General features: G+C 52.8%; 8 protein-coding genes and 2 non-coding genes across 10 annotated transcripts; 6 read left to right on the top strand and 4 right to left on the bottom strand.

The window, feature by feature from the left end:
* Positions 1 to 209: 209 nt before the first annotated feature.
* On the top strand, positions 210 to 4,079 carry CC1G_07513 (hypothetical protein; the record flags this gene model as incomplete). Its single annotated transcript, XM_001837971.2, has 5 exons — positions 210 to 416; positions 469 to 658; positions 725 to 1,359; positions 1,410 to 2,759; positions 2,814 to 4,079. 5 exons carry the CDS (start codon positions 210 to 212, stop codon positions 4,077 to 4,079), a joined length of 3,648 nt encoding a protein of 1,215 aa, XP_001838023.2.
* Positions 4,080 to 4,816: 737 nt separating this feature from the next.
* CC1G_20223 lies at positions 4,817 to 4,907 on the top strand. The gene has a single exon. It is a non-coding gene; the product is annotated as a tRNA-Ala (tRNA).
* A 772-nt stretch (positions 4,908 to 5,679) lies between these two features.
* Positions 5,680 to 7,475, bottom strand: CC1G_07514 (capsular associated protein; the record flags this gene model as incomplete). Its single annotated transcript, XM_001837972.1, has 4 exons — positions 5,680 to 5,816; positions 5,958 to 6,144; positions 6,200 to 7,288; positions 7,341 to 7,475. The coding sequence occupies 4 exons, from the start codon at positions 7,473 to 7,475 to the stop codon at positions 5,680 to 5,682; spliced, it is 1,548 nt and encodes a 515-aa protein (XP_001838024.1).
* Positions 7,476 to 7,658: 183 nt separating this feature from the next.
* On the top strand, positions 7,659 to 10,088 carry CC1G_07515 (Cap64 protein; the record flags this gene model as incomplete). Its single annotated transcript, XM_001837973.2, has 4 exons — positions 7,659 to 8,124; positions 8,184 to 8,403; positions 8,491 to 9,417; positions 9,552 to 10,088. The coding sequence occupies 4 exons, from the start codon at positions 7,659 to 7,661 to the stop codon at positions 9,667 to 9,669; spliced, it is 1,731 nt and encodes a 576-aa protein (XP_001838025.1). The 3' UTR covers positions 9,670 to 10,088.
* A 323-nt stretch (positions 10,089 to 10,411) lies between these two features.
* CC1G_15594 (hypothetical protein) lies at positions 10,412 to 11,084 on the bottom strand (the record flags this gene model as incomplete). Its single annotated transcript, XM_002911006.1, has 2 exons — positions 10,412 to 10,916; positions 11,026 to 11,084. The coding sequence occupies 2 exons, from the start codon at positions 11,082 to 11,084 to the stop codon at positions 10,412 to 10,414; spliced, it is 564 nt and encodes a 187-aa protein (XP_002911052.1).
* A 517-nt stretch (positions 11,085 to 11,601) lies between these two features.
* On the bottom strand, positions 11,602 to 11,706 carry CC1G_20224. The gene has a single exon. It is a non-coding gene; the product is annotated as a tRNA-Ala (tRNA).
* A 113-nt stretch (positions 11,707 to 11,819) lies between these two features.
* CC1G_07516 (hypothetical protein) lies at positions 11,820 to 14,184 on the top strand (the record flags this gene model as incomplete). Its single annotated transcript, XM_001837974.2, has 7 exons — positions 11,820 to 12,222; positions 12,665 to 12,729; positions 12,805 to 12,894; positions 12,950 to 13,212; positions 13,293 to 13,688; positions 13,758 to 14,012; positions 14,104 to 14,184. The coding sequence occupies exons 1-7, from the start codon at positions 11,945 to 11,947 to the stop codon at positions 14,182 to 14,184; spliced, it is 1,428 nt and encodes a 475-aa protein (XP_001838026.2). The 5' UTR covers positions 11,820 to 11,944.
* Positions 14,185 to 14,748: 564 nt separating this feature from the next.
* Positions 14,749 to 18,255, bottom strand: CC1G_07517 (ankyrin repeat domain-containing protein 50; the record flags this gene model as incomplete). The annotated part of the gene is made up of 5 exons (XM_001837975.2): positions 14,749 to 14,766; positions 14,819 to 16,710; positions 16,763 to 17,124; positions 17,167 to 17,674; positions 17,844 to 18,255. The coding sequence occupies 5 exons, from the start codon at positions 18,253 to 18,255 to the stop codon at positions 14,749 to 14,751; spliced, it is 3,192 nt and encodes a 1,063-aa protein (XP_001838027.2).
* A 1,182-nt stretch (positions 18,256 to 19,437) lies between these two features.
* On the top strand, positions 19,438 to 21,081 carry CC1G_07518 (G protein pathway suppressor 1; the record flags this gene model as incomplete). The annotated part of the gene is made up of 6 exons (XM_001837976.2): positions 19,438 to 19,567; positions 19,618 to 19,922; positions 19,976 to 20,110; positions 20,161 to 20,640; positions 20,692 to 20,910; positions 20,968 to 21,081. 6 exons carry the CDS (start codon positions 19,438 to 19,440, stop codon positions 21,079 to 21,081), a joined length of 1,383 nt encoding a protein of 460 aa, XP_001838028.2.
* Positions 21,082 to 23,241: 2,160 nt separating this feature from the next.
* Positions 23,242 to 25,336, top strand: CC1G_07519 (hypothetical protein; the record flags this gene model as incomplete). The annotated part of the gene is made up of 12 exons (XM_001837977.1): positions 23,242 to 23,366; positions 23,432 to 23,543; positions 23,601 to 23,665; positions 23,728 to 23,881; positions 23,945 to 24,127; positions 24,185 to 24,392; positions 24,450 to 24,553; positions 24,603 to 24,626; positions 24,685 to 24,823; positions 24,884 to 24,971; positions 25,032 to 25,129; positions 25,188 to 25,336. The coding sequence occupies 12 exons, from the start codon at positions 23,242 to 23,244 to the stop codon at positions 25,334 to 25,336; spliced, it is 1,449 nt and encodes a 482-aa protein (XP_001838029.1).
* Positions 25,337 to 26,185: the final 849 nt, after the last annotated feature.

Consider the following 26,185-nt stretch of genomic DNA (forward strand, 5'->3'; position numbering starts at 1 on the left):
TATACGAATACGAAGTGAATAGCTACATTCGTTCCCTGTATCCTCTCCCTTCGAGACTTGGCCGGACGTGGCCTTTGGCGGGTGGGAAAAGCGCGTCGATCACGTGAGTGTTGGAGATCCGTCGCGTCCATTTGGTCTGCCGGGTGTTCAACTTTGACTACGATCACTACGACCGCCAACGACGACGAGCAGCAGCGACCAAGCCCACGATGTCGATTATGGACGTATCTGGCTTTTGCCAGATTGGAAAATACGGAACTCTGAGCTTGTTGAAGAAGCAAGATCAGACCGTCATAACCTCGTTCGGAATCGACAATGAAGAACTCACGTTTGGTCGGGATCCTAGCTGCAGCGTTAGGCTGTACTATCCCAATGTCAGCCTTGTGCATTGTAAAATTGTATTTGAGGAGAAGAAGGTGTGTTGTTATCAGAGATAACTCAAAGTTCTGATATTGAATTTTTGACTAGGCCTTTCTCGCGGTTCTGGGCGAAACCGGCCTTGTCGTCGACGGTTGCGAGGTGTTCCCCAACCCAAACAGCGCTGCGCCAATGATGGTCCCATTAGCGAACAACTCTGAACTGGAAATCCACGGAAAACGGTTTCGATTCACCTACCCGCCAAAGGATATGAGGGCCCAGCTGTTTGCAGCCCCATCTCGTTAGTATCCAAAGCAGTTTTCTTGCTTCCACCGTTTTTGGTTGACGAATGCCCTCGGTGAAATAGCGGCACCCAATAGAAAACCACGGCTGTCTATGATTCAGTCGGCGCAGGTCTTCACACCCCGTCCTTCGAATGACCCAAGGGAGAACCTCCGCATCCTCCAAAGCCCCTTGCGAAACAAATTCAAGAGTCCAACCAAACCCTCACTACTATCTCGTACGCCCACCAACGGGCCCGAACCACAAGAGGAAGAAGAGGAAGAAATTGTATTGGTTGATGGGAATTACCCCAGAGTCGTCGAGGAGGAACGTGATTTGGTCATCCTCGAGGACGTCCCTGTCAGTTTGCCACTGGTCCAGCCGACCCCATCGAATTACCCGCCTAGGACGCCGACAAGGCCAAAATCCAGGAATACTCTCCACCGCGCCGTATTGATCCGTAGCGCTCAACGTGCCGTGCTCAGGGCTGAAGAGGAGGAAGAGGAACAGGAGGTCCTTGAGAGTGTTGTGGTTGCCGCAGAATCCGATGAGGATGACGAAGCGGAGGAGGAAGAAGAAGAGGCAGAGCAGCGATACAGTGACGAAGAGATGGAGGATGTGGAGATGGAGGACGTTGAAGAGGCGCAAGAAAAGCCTGCGCCAGCTTGGAGAAAGAGTCTCGGACGCATATGGCCATTCACCGGTGGCAACGAAGAGAAGGTAAACATATCGCAAGTGTCGCATAATCAAACTTCTGAGCGTTTTTCAAGGACGCCGAGGAACAAGAGCTCGATATGCAAGAAGAGGACGATCAGGAGCAGGAGCAGGAACAGGGGGCTCCAATGGAGGAGGACGAGGAGCAAAATGAGGGGGAACAAGAAGAGGAAGGCGACGAAAATCAACCAATTCAACAAGAAGGCGAGGACGAAGACTACGACGAGGAAGAAGAGGAAGGATTTGCGCCCCTTCCTAACATCGCTCAAACTCCCGCTCGACGACCATTGGGTTCTTTCCTCACTCCACAAGTGCGACAAGGCCAAGCCGAACAATCCAGTCCAGCACCTTTCGGAAACCGTCTCTCATTGGGTGGCCAGCCCAGACGCGTGCTTGTCGAACAGCCATGGCGTGTCAAAGACATTGTCGTTCCTCTCGAGCAATCACCCAACAAACAGTCAGGCCCTCAACGCGTCTCCGAAACTCCTCGTCGACAACCACCCACTGAAGAGGAGCGTAAAGCGATTCAAGAGCGACGCCGAAGTGCCCTCCGCCAGCCGGACAACTTCTTCCCTGGTGGTGTTCCTGGTATGTCACCAAAGAAGCCTACTATTCCCTCGACGCCCATCCGGCCGAGTATCCCACTCGACTCTTCTCCTTACAAGGGTGCGTCACGGAGGACCAGTGGCGACGAGGAAGACCTCGACACGCGCACTCTCCTCGAGAAGATGAAAGAAACCGTAGAGACGATGAAGAGGCGCAAGAGTCTCGCTCCCGGAGCTACACCTCAACCCCAACGGTTGTTTGCTACTCCTCGCAAGTCGATTGCCGACGATGGCCCACCTGTGTTTTCGAGTGTGAAAAAGTTGGATTTGAATGCTGGGTCGGCAACTCCGGGACCTTCGACGCCTACCCCTGCCGCGTCGTTTATTGCCCGTGGACATCATACTCCAAGGGCACCGGACGTGCCTATGGATGCGTCGGACGAGGAGGAGCGTGAAGAGGGTGATGAGGAGAAGGATAAGAGTGATACTTCGTTCTCGTTGTTGAAGCCTGAGGCGAGGAGCGAGATTCCGGCGATTAGGATGAGTCTTGCACTGGCCCCATCGCCACCACCTTCTTCGGCGGTTGAAGAAGAACCTCAACCCGAAGTTCCTACGATTGTGGCGCCCATGGACGTCGATGAACAACCGCCTGCGGAAGAGGAGCCTGAACAGCAAACTGAAGAGGAACCGGTGGAGACTGAACAGGAGGAGGACCGAGAGGAGGAACAGCGAGAGGAAGACGAAGAGCAGGAGGCGGAGGTGCCTGCCGCTAAACCTCCCAGTCGTTCGAGGCTTCTTCGACCTCAGAAGATTGTGCCCACTCCTAGTGAGATGGATTTGCTCACCGTTGAGCAAGCAGAGGTGTGTTCCTTTGTGCATATAGCATTAGCATATCATCCGAACAGTATTTACCAGACGACTCAAACCCGCCGACGATCCCCTCGTGAACGTTCACGGTCGCCACAACCACCAGCCGAAGAGGAGATGGAGACTGAAGAAGCACCTGCACCGGCTGTTAAGCCCCCTTCAGGTCGTGCAACACGCAAGGAACCTGAACCTCCCGCTCCGACGACCAGGACTACCAAATCCACTTTGGCGAAGAAGACGACTGTGCGTAAAGCCGCGGCAGCTGCTGACTCTGAAGAATCCGAGCCCTCCGCTGCTCCCGTGCGCAGGGGACGGAAGGCAGCTGCTGACCCTCCAGCTGAGAAAGCTGAGCCTGTGCGAAGGGGAAGGAGTAAGCCTGCTTCGGGGCGGGGTGTCAAGAAGGAATCGGCGGCGGAAGAGGAGGTTGCTTCAGAAGAGGAGCCTGAGGAAGAGGAGGAGGCTCCTCGGAAACCTACTAGGACTCGCGCGCCCTCCCGGACGCCTGCTACTATCACCGCGACGACTGCTGCGCCGAGGAGAACGGGAAGGCGGACGCCTGCTTCCGCTTCGGAGCAGTCTGATGTCGAGCCTGTGAGGAAGAGGGTGGGTGCCAAGGCGACTACGACTACGGCGGCGGCGGGGGTGAAGAAGAGGGTCGCGGCGACGAAGGCGGCTTCTTCGAGTTCGAGAGCCAAGGAAAAGGAAGTCGAGGATGCGGATGCGGAGGATGATCCACTTGATTCTATCCAGGAGTCTGGTGCCCCTGCTGCGACCAAAGCGAGTGCGGCCAAGACTACCCGGGTGAGGAGGAAGGTCGCGGTGAAGGAGGAGGATGACGAGTCTTCTGGTTCCAGCGTTCCTGCTAGGACCACGGCCAAGGCTGCAACTGCGACCCGAACTGCCAGAACTACGACTACGGCAGCTACTACGGCGGCCAAAACTCGCACACGCACAACTGCAGCTGCGACGACTGCGCTGAAGACTCCCGCGGTTGCAACCACTAAGACTCGAACTCGTAAGACGCCCGCTACCGCTCCTGCTGCTATCGAAGGCGGGGATAAGGAGAACGATACGCCTGCTGTTGGGTCTAGTCGCTCGACTGCTACTTCTGGATCCTCAAACGCTGCTGCGGGGGGAGATGATGCCGTGGTGAAGTTGAAAGTTTCTAGGTCGAGAGGGAAGGGTACTGCCGCTGGGACAGGAACGACGACTGCGGCCAGTGGGAGTAGGACGAGAGTGAAAGCTGAGCCGGAGGATGAACCTGTTCGGACGAGGGTTACGAGGACTACGAGGACTCGGACTAAGACTGGATGAAGGCACGGTGGTTCGGTGAGGTTTTTGGCTTGCTTGGTCAGGGAGTAGTATAGTTTCGTGAATACGATATATGGGTAATTCTTAGTTCTTGTTTCCTTTATTTCAATTTTCAATTTTATTCCTTTTTTTTTGCTTCTCCTCAACGCCCTTTGGCGTGTTTAATTTTGACATTGAACGGGCTGCGGGTGTGGGGATGACCTCAAGACTTTGATGACTTGGGGGGTCATGATGAAAATCCGGTCTATGATACCAAACTACAAGTTCACTCGACAGATCTAGATTCTGAATGAAGTCGAACATTTTCTGAAAACTTAAATGCCCGTTGAACCCGCCAGGTGCTCGCTCAGACTCTGAGCTTTCACGAGTTCAAATACAAAACCCTGCTGGTATGTTCCATCGCCAACACTTTATCGAAGCGCGTACTAGGCTTTGTCGATGGATGGTTGCTACGGTTGGGGCGCGCTACACTTTCACCACTGCGCGGCACACTGTAACTGGCGAAGAAGAGCTCGATCTCTATGGCGATATTTGGATGGTGCACCTCGGGCATCTCACTCGCATCCACATATCTGCAAATCTACCTTTTTCGATAGTAATATGGACCAAACAAGTTACAATGAGTTCGAACATCGCAATTGAACATTGTCTGAACCGTGACCTCCCTCATGATCAGGCTACGAACAGTTCAATGAGCATCGTCGCCACCCCTTGATGACAGGAATGTCCTCCGCTCGTATGGGCACTTGGCACAGTTGGTAGCGCGCTCGCTTCGCATCCCTCGAGATCGAATATTGCGTGAGGTCGTGGGTTCAATTCCCACAGTGTCCATTTATTTCACATCAGTGATTTTTTTCCTTGTGCAGTCTTTTTCTATCAAACGACTTTATTTCTTTGTTTTTATCAGTACCTTTATTGCCCTCGTTACTTAATAACGGTATTTTTTTGTCTTGTGTCCTCTACTCAGACATAACTGCTCTTCTCAGACATAACCCGATAGAAGTACACGTCGAAGCCGAAGGGCGAAGAACCTCATGCCAGACTGAGTAGTCGACTCAACTTGAAAGTGAGACGCTTGCTGTTACATCCTTGTTTGAAATGAAGAATTGTCCATGGATTAAGATATATAAATTAAGTATTGCGTGCATGTACTCGTTAACTAGCCAGACTTGGCGGGGAGGCATCCCAAACGAAACGGCCATCGCCCAACCAACCCTACGATATGTACTCACTCAATGGTATGACGCCCTGACTGCCCGTACGATACCCCCAACTCCCCGTACGATAGACAATGCCACGACAGACGATACCCCCTCACAGTCCCGTAAGTATAACCCACTGGCTAAGCGCCATCCCCTTCGAGCCCGAAACAGCGTCGTAGTCGTCACGTCCATCCTCTAATCAGCTCCGACAATTCCGTGATTACCACCTTCAGCCAACCCATCCCAGCCTCCAACCCATACCCATACCCACCTCATCCTCCAACCAAGCATCTCATCCTCCAACCGACCCATTTCATCCTCCATCTTCCCGGCCCCACTCCTACAACCACTCCTACAACCACTCCCATAACCACTCCTACAAGCTCTACAAGCTCCTACAGCTACAACAAATTCATACTCCTATCATGCCTAACCACCACCGCGTCCGGACTGCGCGATTTGTTGGGTGTGGGTTCCCAGATGGGGTCGACGTCGGGCCCGTCGAGGTCGCCGGCGCCGTCCCAGCCCCAGCACCATACTGCAGTAAACAAGAAAAACAAGAGGGTTAATTTTTTGGTTTTCCGGAGAGGGGAAGCGAGGGGGAGGGCGAAAAAAAAGAGGAGAGAAAAAGGGAAGCGAGAAGGGGGAGAAAGGAGAAGGAGAAAGAGGGGGGACGTACCATGAGAAGGACCGGGTTCAAACTCCAGTGGTTCACTCTCTTCCTCGATGAACAGCCTATCGTGTGGGCCGAACCAGGTGCGGTCCTGGGGGTCCGTTCGTGGGTCGTCGGGGAGGCCGCCGAGGCGAGTGTACCCCCTGATTGCCGTGAGGTTGCGTCTGTTGGGGTGGATGATGTCGTATACCCGCTATGAATCGAAATGATAAGCGTTTCTCCAAGAAAAGGCGGATGAGAGGGCATACACTATCATACGCCAATTTGACTCGGGGAACCATCATGATCCTCCCAAACCCAGCCTCCCAATAATCGTTGCAGATCAAACTACACTCGCTGGCACTACACTCTCCCTCCGTGATCCTCGCCATCCTAAACTTGACGGGGGCGGGGGAGTAGAACGGGGCAGGGTCCAGCACGGCGATCCCATTCCAGCACGACTGTACCTGAATAGGCAAATGCTTCTGCCACCTATTCGACGAAGGCTGGTGGTGGAACACCCGTTCAAAGGGGGCGTTCTCCAGCGCCGTACCGTTGATATCGCGCGCGACCCAGTTGTCGTAGAAGACGGGAGCCTGGATCTCCTCGTGGTACATGTAGTCGGCGGCGCAGGTGATGCCGGCGTTGTTGCGCCTGGACTGCCAGATGAGCTCGAGGAGGTCGTCGACGCAGGGGAGGATGTCGTTCATGAATACGATGGAGTCAAAGTACTCGCCCTCTGAATCGCGGAGTTCGTGGAGGGGCACGAAGGCCGAGTTGCGCACCTCGGCGAGGTACTCGATGCGGTGGTTGAAGGCGCCGCGGGTGCGCGTCGAGGTGCGGATCATGACGCGCATGCCTACGCTCCTGGTTAGAGCATCGAAGATGCGGAGGAGGGCTTTAGTCTGGTCCGTGGAGCCGTTCTCGTAGATGGAGACGAAGACGTTGTGGTAGCCCAGGATCGCGGAGACCCTGAAGAGGGTGGCGAACAGGTCGGGGATGACGTCGAACGAGTTGTAGAGGTTGATGGCGAAGAAGTATTTGTGGTCGCTGTTTTGGAGGTCCCGTCGTTGTTGGGCGTGGATGTCGTCGTTGTCTTGGCCGAGGAGGGAGGAGAGCCAGGAGGGGGAGAGGGGCGGGCTGTGTCCGATGAGGGGCTTATACCGGTCTAAAGCTTGTTGCGCGTAGAGGGGTTGGGCGTTGCGTGTGCATTTCTTTGTGTAGTGCGGTGTGAGGGTTGTGAGGAGTTGGAGGACACGCTTGCGCTGGTCGAGTGTCGGTGGTGGGATCGGGTAGCGCGAGGTTGACCGAGCTTTAACTGCAGGGACGTGTCCGCTTCGCCACACTGGCACCGAGGACTATGTATACCATTTATTAAAATGTATTTTGGGAATGTGAAGGATGGCTTACAGTTGAGAAAGGAGCTATGCGGGCAAAGATGAAACCAAATAGGATTCCAATTGCCAAGGCTACAGGCGCTGGAACTCGGCGAAACTGATTCCACAGACCATGCTGCCCATGCGCCTTTTCGTATTTCACGACCATGGCGTGACCAGTCTCTCTGCCTGCCTGGCGAGGACGTTTCTGGCGGGTGTGGATGGTGGAAGGGAAACAAGGGGCTAAGAATATGCCAGTTGCTTGTTTGGTTCAAGCATTTTTCCGATCTGCAGGCATAATGATATGGATGAATGACAGCCATCTTTCATTCTTACCACAACCACATCCACCATGCAGCGTCGACACCCGCGGGGCGCTGCGTACATCTCCCCGCCGCTGGGCCACGACGCAGGAGCAGACACCGAAAAATCATCGTCTTCCTCGCGCTTGGGACAGCGCAGCTTCGGCGTGGCGAACCGCATCTGGGTCCTTCTCTTCCTCCTCGCCTTCGTCCTTACCCTCACCCACTTTATCGGCGCCTTTCCCGGCTCAGACACACACTCCTCCTCCTCCCAACCAGCCTACTCAAATGCCGGTCTCAAGGCTAAGAATTACTTCAATTTCACGCATGAGCTGGGTCCTAACCCCTTCGAGTTTTGCCCGTCGCATGGCGAGGGGGATGTGCTTGGTGAAAAGTACGGGATCAAGACATTGCAGCAGAGTCGTGTGCATTTAGGTACGGGTGCACGGGTGCAGAGGGTGTTGAATAAGGCGTTGGCGGGGCAGCCTGTGACTATTAGTGTTATCGGCGGGTCTAGTGCGTATCCTCCCCTTCCTTCCTCCGATGACTGACTGGCTGATTGATGTAAACTGCAGTTTCTGCGTGCCATGGAGCAGGAGACGACCCCATCTCCTCGACGTGCTACCCCTCGAAGTTCTTCCAGTGGTGGAACAGCGTGTTCCCCCATCCAGCCACCGAGCTGACCAACGGCGCCATGCGCCGCACAGACTCGGGCTACTTTGGCTTCTGCAACGCCCACCACCTACCCGACATCACAGATCTAGTCATTGTCGAACTCGACACCGACGATGCGCCGTAAGTTCATCCATCCAAAACCCATCCATCTAGCTATCTATCTATCTGTCAATTAAGAATGTACTAACACCCATCCTCCGCATCTAGAACCCGAGAAGCGATGGAACACTTTGAAACCCTCATCCGCTCCATCCTGATCAGGCCGGACCAACCCGCCGTGCTCATCCTCGGCCACTTCTCGCCCCAAGTCTTCCAAAGCTACGGCTTCGCCGGGCCCGACCACTGGCACAATTCCGTCGCCCAATTCTACGACGTCCCGCACCTCACCATCAAGCCTATCCTCTACCAACCCTACATGGACGACCCGAGGAGCGTGGAGAAGTATTTCGTGGACCCTGTTTTAGCTAGTCCGGCGGGCCATGAGCTGTTGACCGATGTCCTGGTCGCGTATTTCCAGAGTCAGATTTGTGTTGCGTGGGAGCTGGCGAGTCAGGAGGCGCGGGAGGTGGTGCGGGGCGAGGGGAAGGGGAAGGGCGAGGGTGGGTTGTTCGGGGGTGTAGGACAGAGGAAAGGCGTACCCGAACCCGGCGACGAAGGCGCCGAGAAGGAAAAGGAGGATGATGAAGCTGTCGAGGCAGCGCCGGAGCGGAAGAAAGTTTTGAAAGGCCTTCCGGCGATGTTGGCGCAGTACCAAGTCCCGTCTGCGCGTATCAACACGCGTCCGAATATGGGTCGTCCATTTGAGGAGATAGCACCCTACTGCGTCTCCGCGAACGACCTCATCAACCCGCTCCCGCCGTCCCTGTTCTACGGTTCTGGGTGGTACGCGCACCACCCCCCTACAGCGGGTGGTTCCTCCCTTCGTACAACGGCGCATTATTGGTACTCCACCCTACCGACGAGTAAGCTAAGGATACCGATTCAGGTTGGGGCGGGTGATATTGCTATTTATTATTTGAAGGAACCGGTGAGGGAGGTTGGGGAGGGGAGCTCGGTTGAGTGCTGGGTTGATGATAATTATGCGGGTGCGAAGGTTATTGAGAATGCGGCGGATGTTGGGGAGGCTCAGCCTGCGTGCGTATTTCTTGCTTTATCTTTTGTTGTGCTATCTCTGGTTTTTGACTTGCTTTTGTGCTGTCTCTTGCTTTTGACTTGGCCTGGCTTTTTACGCTGCTCGTGCTAACGCTCACTTCGCTTTTGCCCTTTAGGCTCATGATGATCGACCATTTTGTTAGTCGGGGATCACATTTTGTTGAATGCCAGTTGTTGGGTGAGGAGGGTCAGAATGTGCCCATGTTTAAGCTTTTGGGTATTTTCTCGACATAGTCCGACTCTGTGGGATGGGGGTGGCGATGTGGTATCCTTTCGTGCTCGGATGAGTAGGAGTAGGACTCGTACTAGGCGGAAGGTGTTCATTCGCTCTCATTGGAAAGAGAGGGAGGAAAACGGACTTGAGGTGGTGGTAATATTTTGGGGCTCTTTTCGACTCGACGTTACTGTTACCTCGCTTTGGGCGCCCGTACTCTTCATTGTTCAAGGCATCCCCGCCTGCCTGCCTGGAAGGTTGGTGTACGTGTACTACTTTTGATACACTAACACCAGCTGCAGTTTGGGGGTTTGGTTCAGAGCGGAGTCGAGTTTGAACGTTGAACGGACTACTTTTATTCTAAAAAAATTTTGTGGTGCATAGTCTACATACATACATAGCATATGGTATCGATGAATGGGTACTTAATTTTTGTTTCTTTTTTGCATAGAATGGTACTTGAAGCTTGATGAATGGACTTGATTAATTCAAATTGGGCCTCTTTTGAGATGTTAGCTCTTCGTGTAAAGGTGGTTGGTTGACTGGGACAGTTATAGTAGGCATTTGGTGGGTGGTGATCCATCCTCTCAAGTTTAAAGGCACATTGCGTCGCCCAGCGATGTATTTCTTACTTGCCGTCCAAGGTTCGTCGAGACTAGATATTGCCCAATTGGTGAGCTCTCGCAGTTATACGCCGACGTCCAAAAGGGCCTCTCATTACATCGATGACCGTGCCGTCCTCAAAGAACGAAACCCATTCAGTCAAGGGAGGGACGTCAGCCGCCCAAGGCGGAACTTCTTCAAGAGGTTTCTCTTCAGCGAGACGATTTGCGTTGTAGGAATTCGCTGTCTGGCGTCTAATTCCCCTTCTAAGGCCGATCTCAATCTTGTCGTTGAACGAAGGACCATCTGCTCCACGATGCCAGCCAGGATGGCGTAGCGGACGGGGTGTGGGTCTTTAGGGTCTGGAATGTCCTTGACGCGCCAGTGAGCTTGGTGCCAGAAGTATTCGCCTTCCATCATGACCTCGTTTTCGGAGTCGATGGCGACTGCGTCGTGTAGGCGGTATAGCGATGCGAGTGGTGTGTCGCGGAGTTGGAAGAGAGGGATGGAGTGTAGGTGTTTGTAGATTTCTTCCTCGTAGTATCGCCGATGGAACAGTGATGGGTTTCTGCGAAGTTCTAGTGGGTTTAATGGAGGGAGAGGCTGAAACTTCCAGGGGATTGGCCAGAATAGACGACGGAGAGTTCGGAGGGGGTGAGGAAAGCTAGTGGCGGTGGTACATAGTCACATTTAAGTCAGAAAGCTGGTCCTTGAAATCGACCAACTTGAAGGGGCCTGGGAACACTCACTATAACCAGATTAAGCGTACTGACCATAGCAGTCGAAGGGATTTCAGCCTTTCCAGGTACGGGGACAAGAAGCGAGATGGCATCCCTATCAATAGTGCGGCCAGTGGGAAGGGAGAGAGTAGTATGCGCTGGCACTCGTGAGTCGATTGTTGTGGGCGCTTGTGAACTTCTGATAATCAAACTCTGTCAAAGTGTAACTCTCGTGGCGACGATTTCTCGTGAGGAGGGGAAGGGGGAGGGTGGGTTGCTTGGGGGTGTAGGACAGAGGAAGGGTGTGCCCGAACCTAGTGATGAAGGTGGCGAGAAGGAGAAAGAATCTGGAAGAAGTCGAAGCTTTGGCGCCGTAGTTGGGCGCTTCTTACATAGCTCTCTCGATATAACAGCGGGTAATTGTCGTGTATAATCGGCGCCTACGACTATGGAAACAGAATTTCCTTTCAGGCACAGCGACTAGAATCTAAGCCTTTAGGTAAGGAATGAATGCATTCGACCTCGAAACATGGCGTAAGTAAAAGAAGACCTCCTGGTAAGTAGCAGCGACCACTGGCTGAGTCCTGGTCCTGGTCCGGAAATATTCAAAAAGCCTGAAAAAAAAAAGAATGGACGCTATGGGATTTGAACCCATGACCTTATGCAAATTTTGCTATCCAAAGCCAAGCTTGAGACGATGCAAAGCAGACGCGCTACCAACTGCGCCAAGCGCCCTTGTGAGGTGTGGGTGGGGATGATTTTGCCAGGACGGATGGGATCGTAGAGCGGGGTTAGGCATCAGCGACAATTGATCACGAACGCAGGAATTTCTTTCTTGGACTTGGACTACGACTAGGACTACGACTCCAAAGGATTCCTAGGACCACCACGAGCTACGACCAACAACCACCAGGGGGGATCCACCTATCCGTCTTCGACGCCCGCTTGGGATAGATAAATTCAGGGGAAAATCATGGCGAAAACTTCTGCGGCCTCAAAATCCAAAACCAAGGCTAAAACCACATGGCCTGGGTCCTCCACCACCTCCAAATCCGTATCGTCAACGAGTAAAGTCTCCACAACGACTAAAGCCTCTTCAACAACAAAAGGCCCTTCGAAACTCCCCAATGGCGCCCCCTCCCAACTCAACCAGTCGAGTCGCAAGGGGAAGAAAGCGTGGAGGAAGAATGTGGATATTCAGGATGTTGAACGGGGGTTGGAGGAGATGAGGGGGGAGGAGAGGGTTGTTGGGTGAGTTTTCCTGCTTTCAGTGTCCTTTTTCACTTTCTACGGTTTCGGAGGGAAGCCTTCATATCCTGCGTTTGGTCTTGCGAAGCGGGAAGCCCCTCGCTGGGTGGGCCAGAAATAGACTGGGGTGGTCTGCGAGAGGATCATCTCTGGGGGCGATTTCCAAGGTCTGCGAACGGTTACGTCGAATTTCTCTATGCTTGGACGGTTAGAGAGAGCGTTTGGATCTCTTTCGCTTTTGGGGAGGTTTTTTCCCGGTGATTTATCCCCGCGTCTCAAGGCAGGATTGCGAAGCAGTCCGTGAATGCCCTTTCGAATGGTCATTCCAGGCGATTCCTGGGCGCTTTACTTTCTTCCACTCACGGCACACTTTCCATCCAAAATTCATCCTGGAGCCTTTTCTACACAAATCCGCCTCCTCAGAATACTAACTCTTCCCCTCCAGAACTGCTCTCCAAAACCTCAAAGACAGCGATCTATTCGAGATTGATGTCAAGGGCGACGACAAAAGTGCGTGTAGCCTATCCATCTCTTCCATGTGCTACGAAGTACTTCGTACTAACGAAACATTTTCATCTGGGACAGTTCGACCCTATCTACCAAAATTCAACGCCTCCCAGCTAACCTCTGCCAAAATCCTCGCACAGCGATCCGCCGTGCCAGCCGTATTCTCTCGTGCGTGTCCACCCTTTCTCTGCACTTCCGATAACCTCTAACGCCCTCCACACAGGCCCAGAAAAACGCAAAGCACCGCTTACCCGCGAAGAAAAAGAGCGCTTGATGCGAATCGCCAAACGACCAAGAAAAGGACCGTTCAACAGCGTCCAAGACACCTCCGAATTGAAATCTGGAGAGGGAGTCGTAGGGCTGAGCGAGGCTGTTAAACAGAGTGGGACGTATGATCCTTGGGCTGAGGATGCCAAGGGTGAAGAGGAAGAGAAGGAGGAAGAGGTGGAACTGGGGTTGGAGGCTGTGAAGAAGAAGAAAGTCAAGGTTCGTCGCTCTTGCCTCCTTCGCTATATCTCTACTTTGATATATGATCAATCTAACACTGCCTACCTTCGTATCTGCAGCCTCCAGTCCTTCCACAACCCCGCGCCCAAATCGAAGTCCCAGCCGTAGCAGAACCCCACCAAGGAACATCCTACAACCCGCCAGTCGAAGCACACCAGGAGCTCCTCCTCCAAGCACACGAAGCCGAAGCGAAACGCGTGGCCGAGCTCGAAAAGATGGCGGAGACGAAGAGGAAGATGGAGGGGGCGTTGAGGGAGGTTGATCCTGAGGAGGAGGATATGAGTGTGCCGCCGGGGATGAAGGTGGATTTGCCTGGGGAAGGGGATGATGGTAAAGATGACGAGGAGGGAGGAGAGGGAGAGGGAGAGGGAGAGGAGGTACCCGTAGCACCGAAGAAACAACCCAAGATGAAGACCAAGGCTGATAAGAACAGGGCAGCGCGTGTAGCCGCAGAGGTTCGTCTTCACCCCTTCCCACGTCTCCCTTCTGTGGTCGGAACTAACATAACACTTATCACCACCCAGCAACGCGCCCTCGCCGAACGCCTCGCCAAGAAAAAACTCCTCGCCTCGATCGAACAAGCCCGCCACCTCCGCAAAACAACCGCCAAACTCGCGCTCGAGCGCGAACAGCGCCGCTTACAAAAACGGCTCGCTTTTCAGGAGAAGATCAAGAAAGCTGGACTTGCTGGACAGAGGTTGGGGAAACATAAGGTGCCGGAGGGCGAGGTGGATGTACAGTTGGGAGAGGATTTGAGTGAGAGTTTGAGGCAGTTGAAGGTGCGTTTTGGCTCCGTTTTTGGGTTGGATGGTTGTGGAGGTGGTGTTTATGTGTGGATGGTGCTGATCCCCTTGCTTCGTTTTATTGTAGCCTGAAGGCAATCTCTTCCGCGATCGATTCCAGAGTTTGCAACAGCGTGCTTTGGTGGAGCCTCGGAATCTCGTGCTGTAAGTCTCCCTCCTATCACTTTGCTATCCATGTCGACGTGTTTGCTTATTCGTCGTCTTACAGACCCAAGAAACGCAAACACAAGATCGTCGAGTACGAGAAGCATGCTTGGAAACGGTTCGAGTAGACGTGAGCGATCCGAGGTTCGAACATATGTGCATTCCTGTACGTGTGGGCTCTACCAATCTACTGCTATGCATGGCATATCGATACTATATCCGAATACGAACATGGGAACGAAGGAGATACAAACGAGCATGGTAAACAAATCACGAGACAATATCTACTCAGTCCTTGGAATACATAGGGAACACGAGAGACAAACGATTAACCGGTCCATCTAGCACAGTCGAGGCCTGTTCGTAGGGGTCGGAGACCCACTGGGAGGAGTATCTGCCTTCCTCTTTTCCGCCCTCCTCGCGCTCTCAGACATCCACCGGTTTTGAATGAAGTTGGTGATCCGTTCCGCGATGGCCACATGTCCATTGTATTGCGCTGCAGATAAAGCCGTATGGCCCATATTGTTGACGGCGTGAACGTCGACGTCTGAGCGGTCGAGGAGGTGCGTTACCACGCCTTCGTGACCTTCACAAGATGCAATTATTAGGGGGGTGTTACTTTCATATGCGGCGTTCACGTCGGCGCCATGTTCGAGCAACAGTTGGACAATGTCCGCGTGGCCCTTTTCCGACGCTAGTGTGAGCGGGGTCGAATTGCGGATGTTGTGGATGTTGACATTGGCTTCGCGGACTTGGAGGAGCTTCTTTACCACTGTCGTGTGTCCGTAAAACGAGGCTGCCATCAGTGCGGTCCATCCTTCGTTGTTCACGGCGTCGACATTGACTCCCCGAGCCAGGAGCAGTTGGTCGACCACTCGATCGTGGCCCCAGAATGAGGCTATCATGAGTGGCGTCCACCCGAAAGTGTTCGCAGCATTGACATTGACACCGGGGATGGAGATGAGGTGACTTGTCACTCTGTCGAGGCCGTAACATGCGGCATGCATCAGTACTGTCCAGTCATCCGTGTCCACACTGTCGATATTCACGTTCGGAGCTTGGAGGAGCTGGCTCACCACTCCATCGTAGCCCCACCGTGAGGCAAGCATCAGCGCAGTCCGTCCGCCCTCGTCTGCAGCGTTGGCATCGATGCCAGGGACCTGGACCAGCTGGCTCACCACCCCGGCGCAGCAATTACGTGAGGCGAGCATCAGTGCAGTCTTTCCGCCCCCGTCTGCAGCATTGGCATCGATCCCAGGGACCTGGACCAGCTGGCTCACAACTCTATCGCAGCCCACCTCCGAGACCAGCATCAGGGCAGTTTCCCCGCGCTGGTTTGCAGCGTTGGCATCGATCCCAGGGACCTGGACCAGCTGGCTAACCACTAGGTCGTGGCCGTATTTCGAGGCCAGCATCAGGGCAGTTTCCCCGCGCTGGTTTGCAGCGTTGGCATCGATGCCGGGGACCTGGAGGAGCTGCCGCACCACTCCGTCGCAGGGCGGCCGTGACAGCGAGGCGAGCATCAGTGCAGTCCATCCGCCCTCGTCTGCAGCGTTGGCATCGATGCCGGGGACCTGGAGGAGCTGGCTCACCACTCCGTCGTGGCCTTTCTCTGAGGCGAACATTAGTGCAGTCTTTCCGCCCCCGTCTGCAGCATTGGCATCGATCCCAGGGACCTGGACCAGCTGGCTCACAACTCCGTCGTGGCCTCGCTCTGAGGCGAACATGAGTGCAGTCCGTCCGCCCTCGTCTGCAGCGTTGGCATCGATGCCGGGGACCTGGAGGAGCTGGCTAACCACTAGGTCGTGGCCGTATTTCGAGGGCAGCATCAGGGCAGTTTCCCCGCGCTGGTTTGCAGCGTTGGCATCGATGCCAGGGACCTGGAGGAGCGCCCTGACCATTTCGGTGCACCCAGAGCCTGACGCACAATGCAGTGCAGTCTCGCCATTGCGTTCACGCCTCACGTTGATGTCAATGTCCGGCATTCGAAGAATTCGTTTCACGAAATCGAGATGGCCAAAAACCGAAGCGATGAGCAGCGCGGTGTCACCCTCTTCGGTAGTTGCATTGATTGGCGCAGCGTGGGCGTGCTGGGTCGAAGCGTCGGACTGGGTTGCTTGTGGGCTTGTCCGGGCGTTAAACGCATCGCGATCGTTGTCGAAGGTGCTGTCCAAGTAGAACGTAAGACCGTAGCGAGCCGCGACGTGGAGTGGTTGCAAAAGGCCGATGTGCCACCAGTAATGATCGACCGAGGCCGGAAAGGCGGTACACTGCCGTAGAAATGTCATCGCACAGTCAAGCGCTTCGGGTGAATCTCCGCACTCCAGAATATGGGTGTGCCAGTGGTCGTAGGAGTAATCCAGAAGCGGATGGCGCATTTTGAACTGATCAAAGGCATACTCATCAGTGCTGTCCCAACACACTAAATTGGTGTCGACCATCCGCTGAACCAAGACTTGACTAATGAAGAGATGGGGCTGGGGAAAGTCCCTGAGGAGGAGGGGTTCGAGTGCGTCTTTAGCTGTGAAATCTGGAGAATGGGATATGAGCAAATAGTGGAGGGTGCAAGGTGTGGTACTCACGAACGAGCCGAACAATATCACTTTCGCTGTGAACCTCGAGCAGACCACAGCAAAGGTCGATGATCGATTCTTCGTCGGGCATACGCGATTCTTGGATGCTGAACGTTTCGGGGTGAGCGCCGAGGGCTGCCCGCAGGTCGTGCAACGACAGCGGTGTGCGAGCGAATACAACCCAAAGTAGGGCCTGTTTCGCAATCCAGACGTCTTTCGGGTCCTGGCTTTCGATCCTGGAGATACTGGCAGCGTACATCCCTTCCAATCCTACAGGAAATTGGTTGAGACTTTCTTGAACTGCAGCCAGCGACCGACAAGTGCAGAGGGCTTCGATCTGCAGAGCCGCATGGAGGAACCTGCGCACATCCCTGTTAGCCAGTCCTCCAAATCGAACCGCACATCACACTTACATTCCAGCTGCCTTCTCCGCTATTTGTCTAGTGGCCTCCTCTCGGTAGTGATTCCGCTCCAAAATGCGGCACAGCGCCTTGTGTCGTTTCAGCCTTTCATCGATAAGTAGCCGCAGGTCTCCATCCTGCGCCAGGAACGACAGATATCGGGCATTTTCTAGTTCTGTCCTGAGGTCCTCCAAGGGGCGAGAGGCAAAGATGACATTCCCCTGCAGCCGCTTCAACGCCTGGATCAGATCAAACTGACGTTCGCGATCGACTTCGTCGACGCCGTCAACAACGTAGTAAATGCGATCGAAGTGACTTTCCAGTGTGATGAGCAAATCGAGAAGATCGTCGTCGGTTGGGTTGGTCTTTTCGAGCTCGTGACGTCGGTAAAGAGGCTCGACGAGGTCTGCAAGATGCTGATGACGCTGGATGATTTGCAGAATGAAACCCTTGAAAATGTCACCGAGCGAAAGAAGGTCGTCGTAGCGGTTGTAGACGAAGAGGACGCAGATTGTCTGTTCTGTGGATTTTTCCAATGGTTGGAGGTCATCTACCACCCGGGACCTAGTGTACGTTGAGTAATGGCCTCGAAGACAACTGGGCAGAGCGCTTTAGTAGAACTGTCTTCCCAGCACCAGCTTCATGGCGAGTTAGACCGGAGCTATATCAAAAGGCATATGTACACTCACGCATGCCAGTACCACAAAGGACAGCGCCCTTTCTGCCTTTCCAATCTTGATACTCCTTGCTTTTGATGAACCAGTCTCCGGTCTCAGGTATCCGATTCTTCCTCACATCGTTGTGGATCGTTCTCGAGTTCGACTTGAGATTGAACCAGGCGGTAATGTCAGATATCAGAGCGTCTAGGCAGGTCCGGACGGTAAGGAGGGTAGAAATGACGAGGATAGTCAAGGACTCACGACGAGCTTCAGACGAGTTGGAAGGGGCGGCATTGGGGTAGATGTTATTGATATGCACGTTATGGTCTCCCCCAATTATTGTTCCACCGACAATGGTATTACCTTGGCCGACGACGACGTTTGGCACTGTCCCTCCAGAGATGGGCGCTAGCGACGAGGAGCCTCCCGTCGCAGCCTCCATTCTGTGCGACATAAACCCTGGTCAAATGCATGCTTCAGGTCTTGTTTTTAAAGCTTACCTGTGTTGTCCGGTAGGATATCTTGAGGTGGACATGCTGGATGAGAGTACCCTGGGCAGGGACACAACAGTTGGTGTGCGTGGTATGCTGACAACGTTTAAATGGGCGCAGAGAGGGCTGTGTGATTCCCCGGAAGATGCCATGACACGAGGAGATGCTGTGAAGAGCTACTGCCACATCCTGTGAGCTAGGAGGTCTATGGAATTAGGCGAACCATGAGATCCCACATTGCCTTCGTCAGACGTATGAGAGGCAGTGAGTCCCAAGCTGTCCACATAGAGCCAGGAGTTTGGACAAGAGCGACAGCATTGCAATTTTAGGAAGCTCAATGACAAGTCGTTTTTGGCCAGGGCCCTCGAGAATAGAGCATCTCAGTGCACAGTCCCCTAGAGTGGAAATCCTTTGCTTTGTGGTTCGGTCCTGCGATGGAAGACGGCCAAGGAATAGAGCTCGTCGATGGAAAGTGAATCGCGTTTCTTACTGTTGAACTACGGATCATCGGATTCCCACGCCAATCCCCTATTTCTACGAGCGAAAGTTACAAGGATGCCACAACAAACCATGTTTAGCGACCTCTGCGTCTATTATCCTATTATTTGAACCGTGATTCTGCTGGTGAGCGACTTCTATCGTACAAAGCACTCGTCATCTGGCTCTTACGGTGGCCCACTGACTGGACAGCTTTGAGCTCAGAGTATTATCTCCCTATGTACCTTTCTCTATAAGATCGGTTTGAACTAAGGACAAAGACTCGGAGTATAGGAGGGTACGAGGACAAGCCTATGATGTTCTGTATGCCTGTCCAACTACTAGTTAGGCCTCAGGGTACACCGTGCGCACTCATAATCTCGTGCTCTAGAAATAGTCAAGGATGTACGCAATCAAAATACAAACCTTATTTGCAATGCCATTGGCCTACCAGAAGGATAAGCTTAAGGTAAGTTCTTCTAAATGGCCAAGTTAACGCTACAGTCGAGAGCTCGGAGGGGGGGAGCAGCGAACCCAATAGGGGCACATCCATAAATGGAAATCGGTAATGACTGAACGCGCTGCCGCGTGGGTGAAGAAAGCCTCTTGACCATCGTCCACAACGTCCTCGACGACGTCAAGCTTTACTCGCCGCCATGGACATCGATACTGTCGAAGAACAGCCATTCAATCTGCCTTCTCTTCCATCCAGCAGGAGGCCCATCATCGCGCCCGTCGACGACGCCCACCCATTTGATCTCGAGGGCTACATTGCCAACTACACAGGTGGGTTTTCTCGACGTTCTACGGCAGATTAGTTTCTGAAAAGACGCTAGGGCGTACCGCCATTGAAAGGCTGATCCACATAGTGGTAACATGCCCTTCAATCGCTCCAGAGGCCTATCAACTGGCCGTACAGCATATTCATCAGTCTCGAGATCCCTCGCTATATCAAAGCCTTTTATCTGCGTATGAACAGGCGGGAGCCAATGCTGGTGTGCAACTACCGAGTCCCTACGACTTGGCTCAGCTGGATACGAAATGGATGGACGAGACGATCGCGAAGAACGCAGCGGATAAGAGCAAATTGGAGGTCGAGCTGAAGACGTACACGAACAATATGATCAAGGAGAGCATTCGGGTTCGTTTCAAGCTACCAGTATGCAAGATTCTTCGCTGATGTTGTCCATGTAGATGGCGCAAAGAGACCTTGGGGACTTCTATAGGGAAACGGGAGACTATGCTGCGTCTTTGAGGCACTACACGAAATCGCGAGAGTTTTGCACAACGAGCCAGCATGTACTGGACATGTGTCTGTCGATTCTCGAGGTGCGTAGTCTTTGGCTGGCTAATTACTCGTCGTATAACCTCAATATCAGCTTCTGATCGAACAACGCAACTACTCTCACCTCACCACCTACGTCTTCAAAGCCGACGCAGCCCTCGACGCCGCGAAGGCCGCCGCCAATGCCAACAACACCTCCGCAACAGCCCCTGTCCAATCCCGAAAGAAAACTTCCTCCGATCGTGAAGACGTCCAGTCCAAACTCGACTTTGCCACTGCTCTAAGCCACTTGGGACAGGGCAACTACGAGAAAGCAGCACACCACCTCCTCAAAGTCGGTTCGCATAAGAATTTGGGCGATTGGGTTGGGAAGCTTGTGGCTCCGGGTGATATTACGATTTACACGACGCTGTGTGCGCTGGCCACCTTTCCCAGAGGATCGATCAAGACGAAGCTGTTGGAGAATTCCGATTTTAGCCTCTACATTGAGCAGGAGCCGTACATCCGGGACCTCATTCAGGCTTATCTTAACAGCAACTTCAGAACTGTCCTCGAGCTGCTTTCAAGATACTCCGTACGTCCATTTCTTCGCAATATCACGTTGACGACGCTAACCTGTACGCAGACACGACACTACGTCGACATCCACCTGGCACCCCACGTCCACGATCTCACCAACCTCATCCGAAACTGGGCAGTCGTTTTGTACTTCCAACCATTCGCAACCATTCGGCTTGATAGGATGAGCGCTGCGTTCGGATGGTCCGTGGAAGAGGTTGAGCAGCAAGTTGTTCAACTCATTCAATCTGGACATATCCAGGGACGAGTGGATAGCCAGAACAAGGTTAGTGTTGCGACCACGCCTTGTCCTCTTGAACCTGGCTGATGCCCTCCCGCTTAGATCCTCCAAGCCAAGAAGACCGATCCAAGAGCAGAACTGTTCGCCAGGGCTACCAAGGCCGGAAATGACATCCAAGCCGCGAATCGTAAACTCTTGCTACGAATGAGATTGTGAGTGCCCTGTCCTGGCTCTTTCGTTGATTGGTGGCTTACTGAGACGTGATCGTACACAGACAACAGGCAGACCTTGTTATCAAGCCCCCGAAAGGAAGCAACCAGCAACCTACGAGTGTGGATTATCTCGTTGGGGGAGATTGATCAATCATCGAATTCATAAGCCGCGAACACTGTGTACTATATTCACTGGTTTCTCATATGCGTTGACGATTTCATGTCTTGCGGACCTATTCATACCTCCCAAACCTTTTCTGAGGCTGAGCATACCGATCGTTGCAATTCGTTTGGACATGGAGCGAATAGATGGCTTACACAAGCTAATGATGCTCGTGGTCCTGGGCGGACGCAGACGGAGAAGGCGAGTAATTCTGTGAATGCTTCGTTCATTAAGATTGTGTAGCAGTAGAGCTGGGGGTCCTGATTTGCTTGTATTTCTTGTCCCATATCGTCGGTTGTGATTGTGTCTGACCGTGTCTCATTGTAGGTGTCTTCCTCACCTGGTAGTGTTTTAAATTCGTCGATGCACGATTTCCAGAAGGCCTTTGAAACGCAATCTTGAAATCAAATAGGGAAAAGGGCAGCGGGCGAGTGTACACGCGTAAAGTTGAATCCAAACATTGTCCTGACCATTGTGAGGGATGCCATTTACTCCCCTACTAATTACTATGGTCAGTGGGCAGAATCTGGTCGCAGTCAGTGGGGCATTGGATACCTCGATTTGGGCGAGATTTCTGACTCGAATAGCATGTCTAGCTGTCCTCACTGCGAGCTCGTATGGCGTTTCGTTTGGCCTATTACGGGGAGGTTTTTCCCCCTCCTTCCTTTGGATTTACCTGAATTGCACAGAAATCTTTGGCCGCTCCACTGGCAATATCGAGAGGAAGTTACCTATGTACGTTTTTGTATTCTTCGTTATATTGCTTGCAGACAGTCGTTATCGAATCAAGAAACTCTGTAATAATAGAAGGCGAGTATTCTAGTCGTGGCGAACCTGAACACGACGCGCGACGCGTCAAAGTTAGGGGCATCATTTACCCCTAAACTAAGCCTGCCGATATAGGCACACTCAGCAGGGTGGTGGAGGCGCAATTATTGCGAACAGAATCATCTTTTCAGAATCTGTACCGGAATACCAGAAAGTTCATTGCCGATCGGTATCACCAGAAGTCACAGGAAATGTCTGGAGGGCAGGGAATGTCAGATTCCTTAGTATTTGCATCCAGAGTCGTCTCTACTAATATCCAGCGATTCGGTCAAGGTTCTTCATGGCGCCAACGGGCCTCAGAACCTGAAATAGGTCCTCTTATGGAGTAAGATGACACTCCGACTCCGACTCTCGGAAGATCTTTCTACGTGGAACTATGCCGTTCCGTCTTATCAAGAGAGTGCTACAGCGTGACCAGGTTTGGATGAAGGCCCTGAGCCTGGAATCAGAATCTCTACCACGTACATATTAAAAGTTGCTGTAATGCGACTATGACATGCGCGTCGTTTGGACTTCTGGGTCTACATGGGCCCCACACGCTCACAGCTTCGTGGCGGACTGAATACCCACAAGGTTTGGCACGCTTTGCACCACTCCAAAATTTGGAAGGTCTCGGGTAAGCTGTGGGCGCCGTGGTTCAAAGAATACAAAAGGATCTGCTTCCTTTAGGCGCCTTTCAGGGTCACAATGTGCCTGGCTAATCCTTCTTTGACACAGATTGTCGAGCTCGCACCACGGCACCCACTCCATGGTGGAAGACACCCGGCGTACCTGGACCGGAAAAACTGTTCCAACCTGTTCACCTCGCCGTGACCACTTTCCTCACTCCTTCGCACTTTGTACCATCCCAAATGGAAGAGCAAGTAGCAAAAGTGGCAAGGTTCTTTGGAATATCGCGGTTCGAGCGGGGCAAGCTAAAACCCAAACCCAACGCCGCAAACCACTTGTTCTCATATCAAACCTATATATACTCCCTGCCCAAACACAGCTGTCCATCAAGGATCAGCTTCCCACATGCAATTCAACGCACCCTGCATAGCGCCTATGCTCTTTTAGGGCTAAATTCAACACGGTTTACCTATATGTAAGTCATTCTGGTACCTACGGTCATTCTGTGTCCCATCCTTCGCTGTGGTCTCCTTCAAGTTGTACCTCAAGGGTCAGTTTCCCACCATGTCGACGGCACCTGGCACAGGCAAGCTCCAATCCGAACCGGAGAAACGATCTCCAATCCCCTCGCTCGACAAGGTCGAAACCTTGAGCGACACGGTGGATCCCAAGTTTGAATGGCGGACTATGTAAGGTCTTTCATTCTGGGACACTCAGCTCGCCGGCGGACATGAGTTCTGACGAGTTCATCTAGGCTATGGATCGATTTTCGGATCCTCCCAATCCTGGCACTGATCTACTCATTTGCCCTCATCGACCGTATCAACCTAGGCGCTGCCTACGCTGCTGGCATGGATAAGACCCTGGTGCGCCCGGTTTTCGTGGGTCCTAAACCCCAAGACCTTATTGACACGCCTCCACAGGAGCTGACAGTCGGAGCGCGTTACAGTATTGTGACATGTCTCTACTTCGTGCCTTACATCTTACTGTAAGCCACTTTAGCCTGTCTCTGCATGGCCTCTGGCCGTTGACCTGGGTCCTCACTGGCAGACAACTCCCCGGAAACCTTGTACTCCGGAAGCTCGGAGTTCGTAACTGGCTTACCTTCCTGGTTGTTGCATGGGGCACTGTCCAGTTGGGCATGGGCTTTGTGAAGAACTGGGAGGAACTATTGGTCACCAGAATTCTGCTCGGTGTCTTTGAGGTTTGTAACGATTGTGCTGGTGAAGGTGCACTATTTCCTAACCTTTGGATCTATTCGTTTTAGGCGCCTTTCTTTCCTTCCTTACTCTGGATTATCTCTGCATGGTACAAGCGTCATGAGGTACAGAAGCGAATGGCTGCTTTCTACCTCCTCTCTGTCACTGCGGGCGGTTTGAGCCCCCTGCTCGCATATGGACTCAGCCTCTTGGAAGGCAAACGCAACCTCGAGGGTTGGCGGTGGATCTTTGTATGTATCCTATTCCTTGTTTGATCGTCGCCGAAGGTGCTAACTGTTATTGTATAGATTATCGAGGGGGCGATCACACTCTTCCTGGGCATAATCTGCTTCCTGTTCATTCCCAATTTTCCAGACGAGAACAGGTTCCTCACCAAAGAGCAGACCGATTTCGTCATCAAGCGGATCAACGACGATCGTGGAGACGCTCTTCCGGACGAGATCACATTCCAGAAGGTATTGAAGCACTTGAGCGATTGGACATTGTGGGCGTACGGTATGTGTTTCTATTCGTCTCGGACCACAATGGTTAAACTCTTGGCTTTTGATCCAGGATTTATCTTCATGTGCTGTACTATGCCCAACTATGTACAGAGTTATTTCGTCCCAATCATCCTCGCGGGAATGGGATATGATAAGAAAGGAACTCTTCTTCGAGTAAGCTAATCCTTATCCTTCCTCTATATTGCGATTGACGGTCCTTCAGACAGCGCCCCCCTACGCTCCCGCCGTGAGTTCTCCCTTCTAATCTTCGTCTGACCTGGGCGCTGAAAGAAACTTGCCATCAGATCCCCGTTACCATCCTGACAGCCTGGCTAGCCGACAAGTACAAACACCGTTCAGGGTTCATCGTCATTGCCGTCGTCGTTTGCTTGCTCGGAAACGGTTTGACTGCATGGCATCCCGACAACAAAGTACGGTACCTCGGTGTGTCTTGTCCCATCGTATACCTTGGTCGATATGACTAACCCCCTTGTCGCATTATAGGTGTCTTCCTCACCAACGCTGGAAACTCGGCTTCTATCCCTACCGTCCTCGCGTACGCAAGTAACAATGTCGTTAGCCATAGCAAGCGGTACGTACGAGTACTCTCCATCCGTCGCGCAGATTCATCCTCACGTTTACCCAATATTAGTTCTGTGCAAACCGCGTTGAGCGTGGCATTGGGCTCCATGGGTGGCATCCTCGCAGCCACCTGCTTCCGCAGTCAAGATCGGCCCAAGTATATTCCAGGTACGTTTAATCGCCCATCGCACCGGCAATGTGCTCATGATTTCGTTACGTTGTCTAGGTCTAATTGCCACTATCCTCTCGCAAGTGGTGGTCATTATCCTCCTCGCTATTCTGAGCATCCGTCATACCTACTGGAATAAGCGAGCCAAAGAAGGAAAACTTTCGGAGCCCCTTGAAGGACAACCGGGGTTCCTCTACACTTTGTAGCATGGACGATCCTTACCTTTCTCGCAGTAGGGAAAAAAGAGTGACCAGCTCGTCCCTCATTGTGAATCTGAATTCAATCCGCTGCACATTTTACTGTATCGTTCTTTCTTATGGGGTTTTGCCAGGCGTCATCACCAAGCCGTTTTCCAGATCGTCCACAAGTACATACCAATTGATCCATGCTGCCATCGGAAATTCAATCCAACACAAAGCTTTAATTGGAACGTCAACCTAGGGGCGAATTGCAATCGACAAATCGTGGGCCGTGACTCGGACGCGTGACAGTGGTTATCGATCAGCCGAAATCGATATAAGCGCCCATACTAGGCTCTCCTGGGCGGCATTATCCATTCGCGTATACATCACCACTTATATGTACATAGTGATGTTCACACAGGAGATCACCAGTGAGATCGTAGCGGTTTCGCATGTTGACCGCTGGAGTATGATCTGAGAGACTGAGACGATCTGGGCCGATGGAAATCTCACTGGGCCTACGCGTTTATCGGCGAATACGATCGCGTTCAGGACGCGCCCGATTTGACTGCTCATGCCCAGTGAGATTCCCCCCGTCCCAAACCATCCCAAACCATCCTCCGAGTTACAGAATCCAGAAGACAAGGAGAGGTAGCTTGCCTCCGAAAATTTCATGGCAGGTGAATGCGCAAGCGAGAAATAATTTTCATGAGAAAATGCATATGGCTAAAGGAGAGCACAGGTCGACTTTGTTCAATGGTTCCGTTGTGAATTAAGCACGATCCCCGGCACTCGATGAAGTAGCCGGACAATGGCTTTGTGAGCCCTAATTGCGGCACCCATCAGCACTGTCCTCTCCTTGGAGACCCATCG

This window comes from Coprinopsis cinerea, assembly GCF_000182895.1.
Source record: "Coprinopsis cinerea okayama7#130 chromosome 6 map unlocalized cont3.6, whole genome shotgun sequence".
In the NCBI taxonomy this organism is placed as follows: domain Eukaryota; kingdom Fungi; phylum Basidiomycota; class Agaricomycetes; order Agaricales; family Psathyrellaceae; genus Coprinopsis; species Coprinopsis cinerea.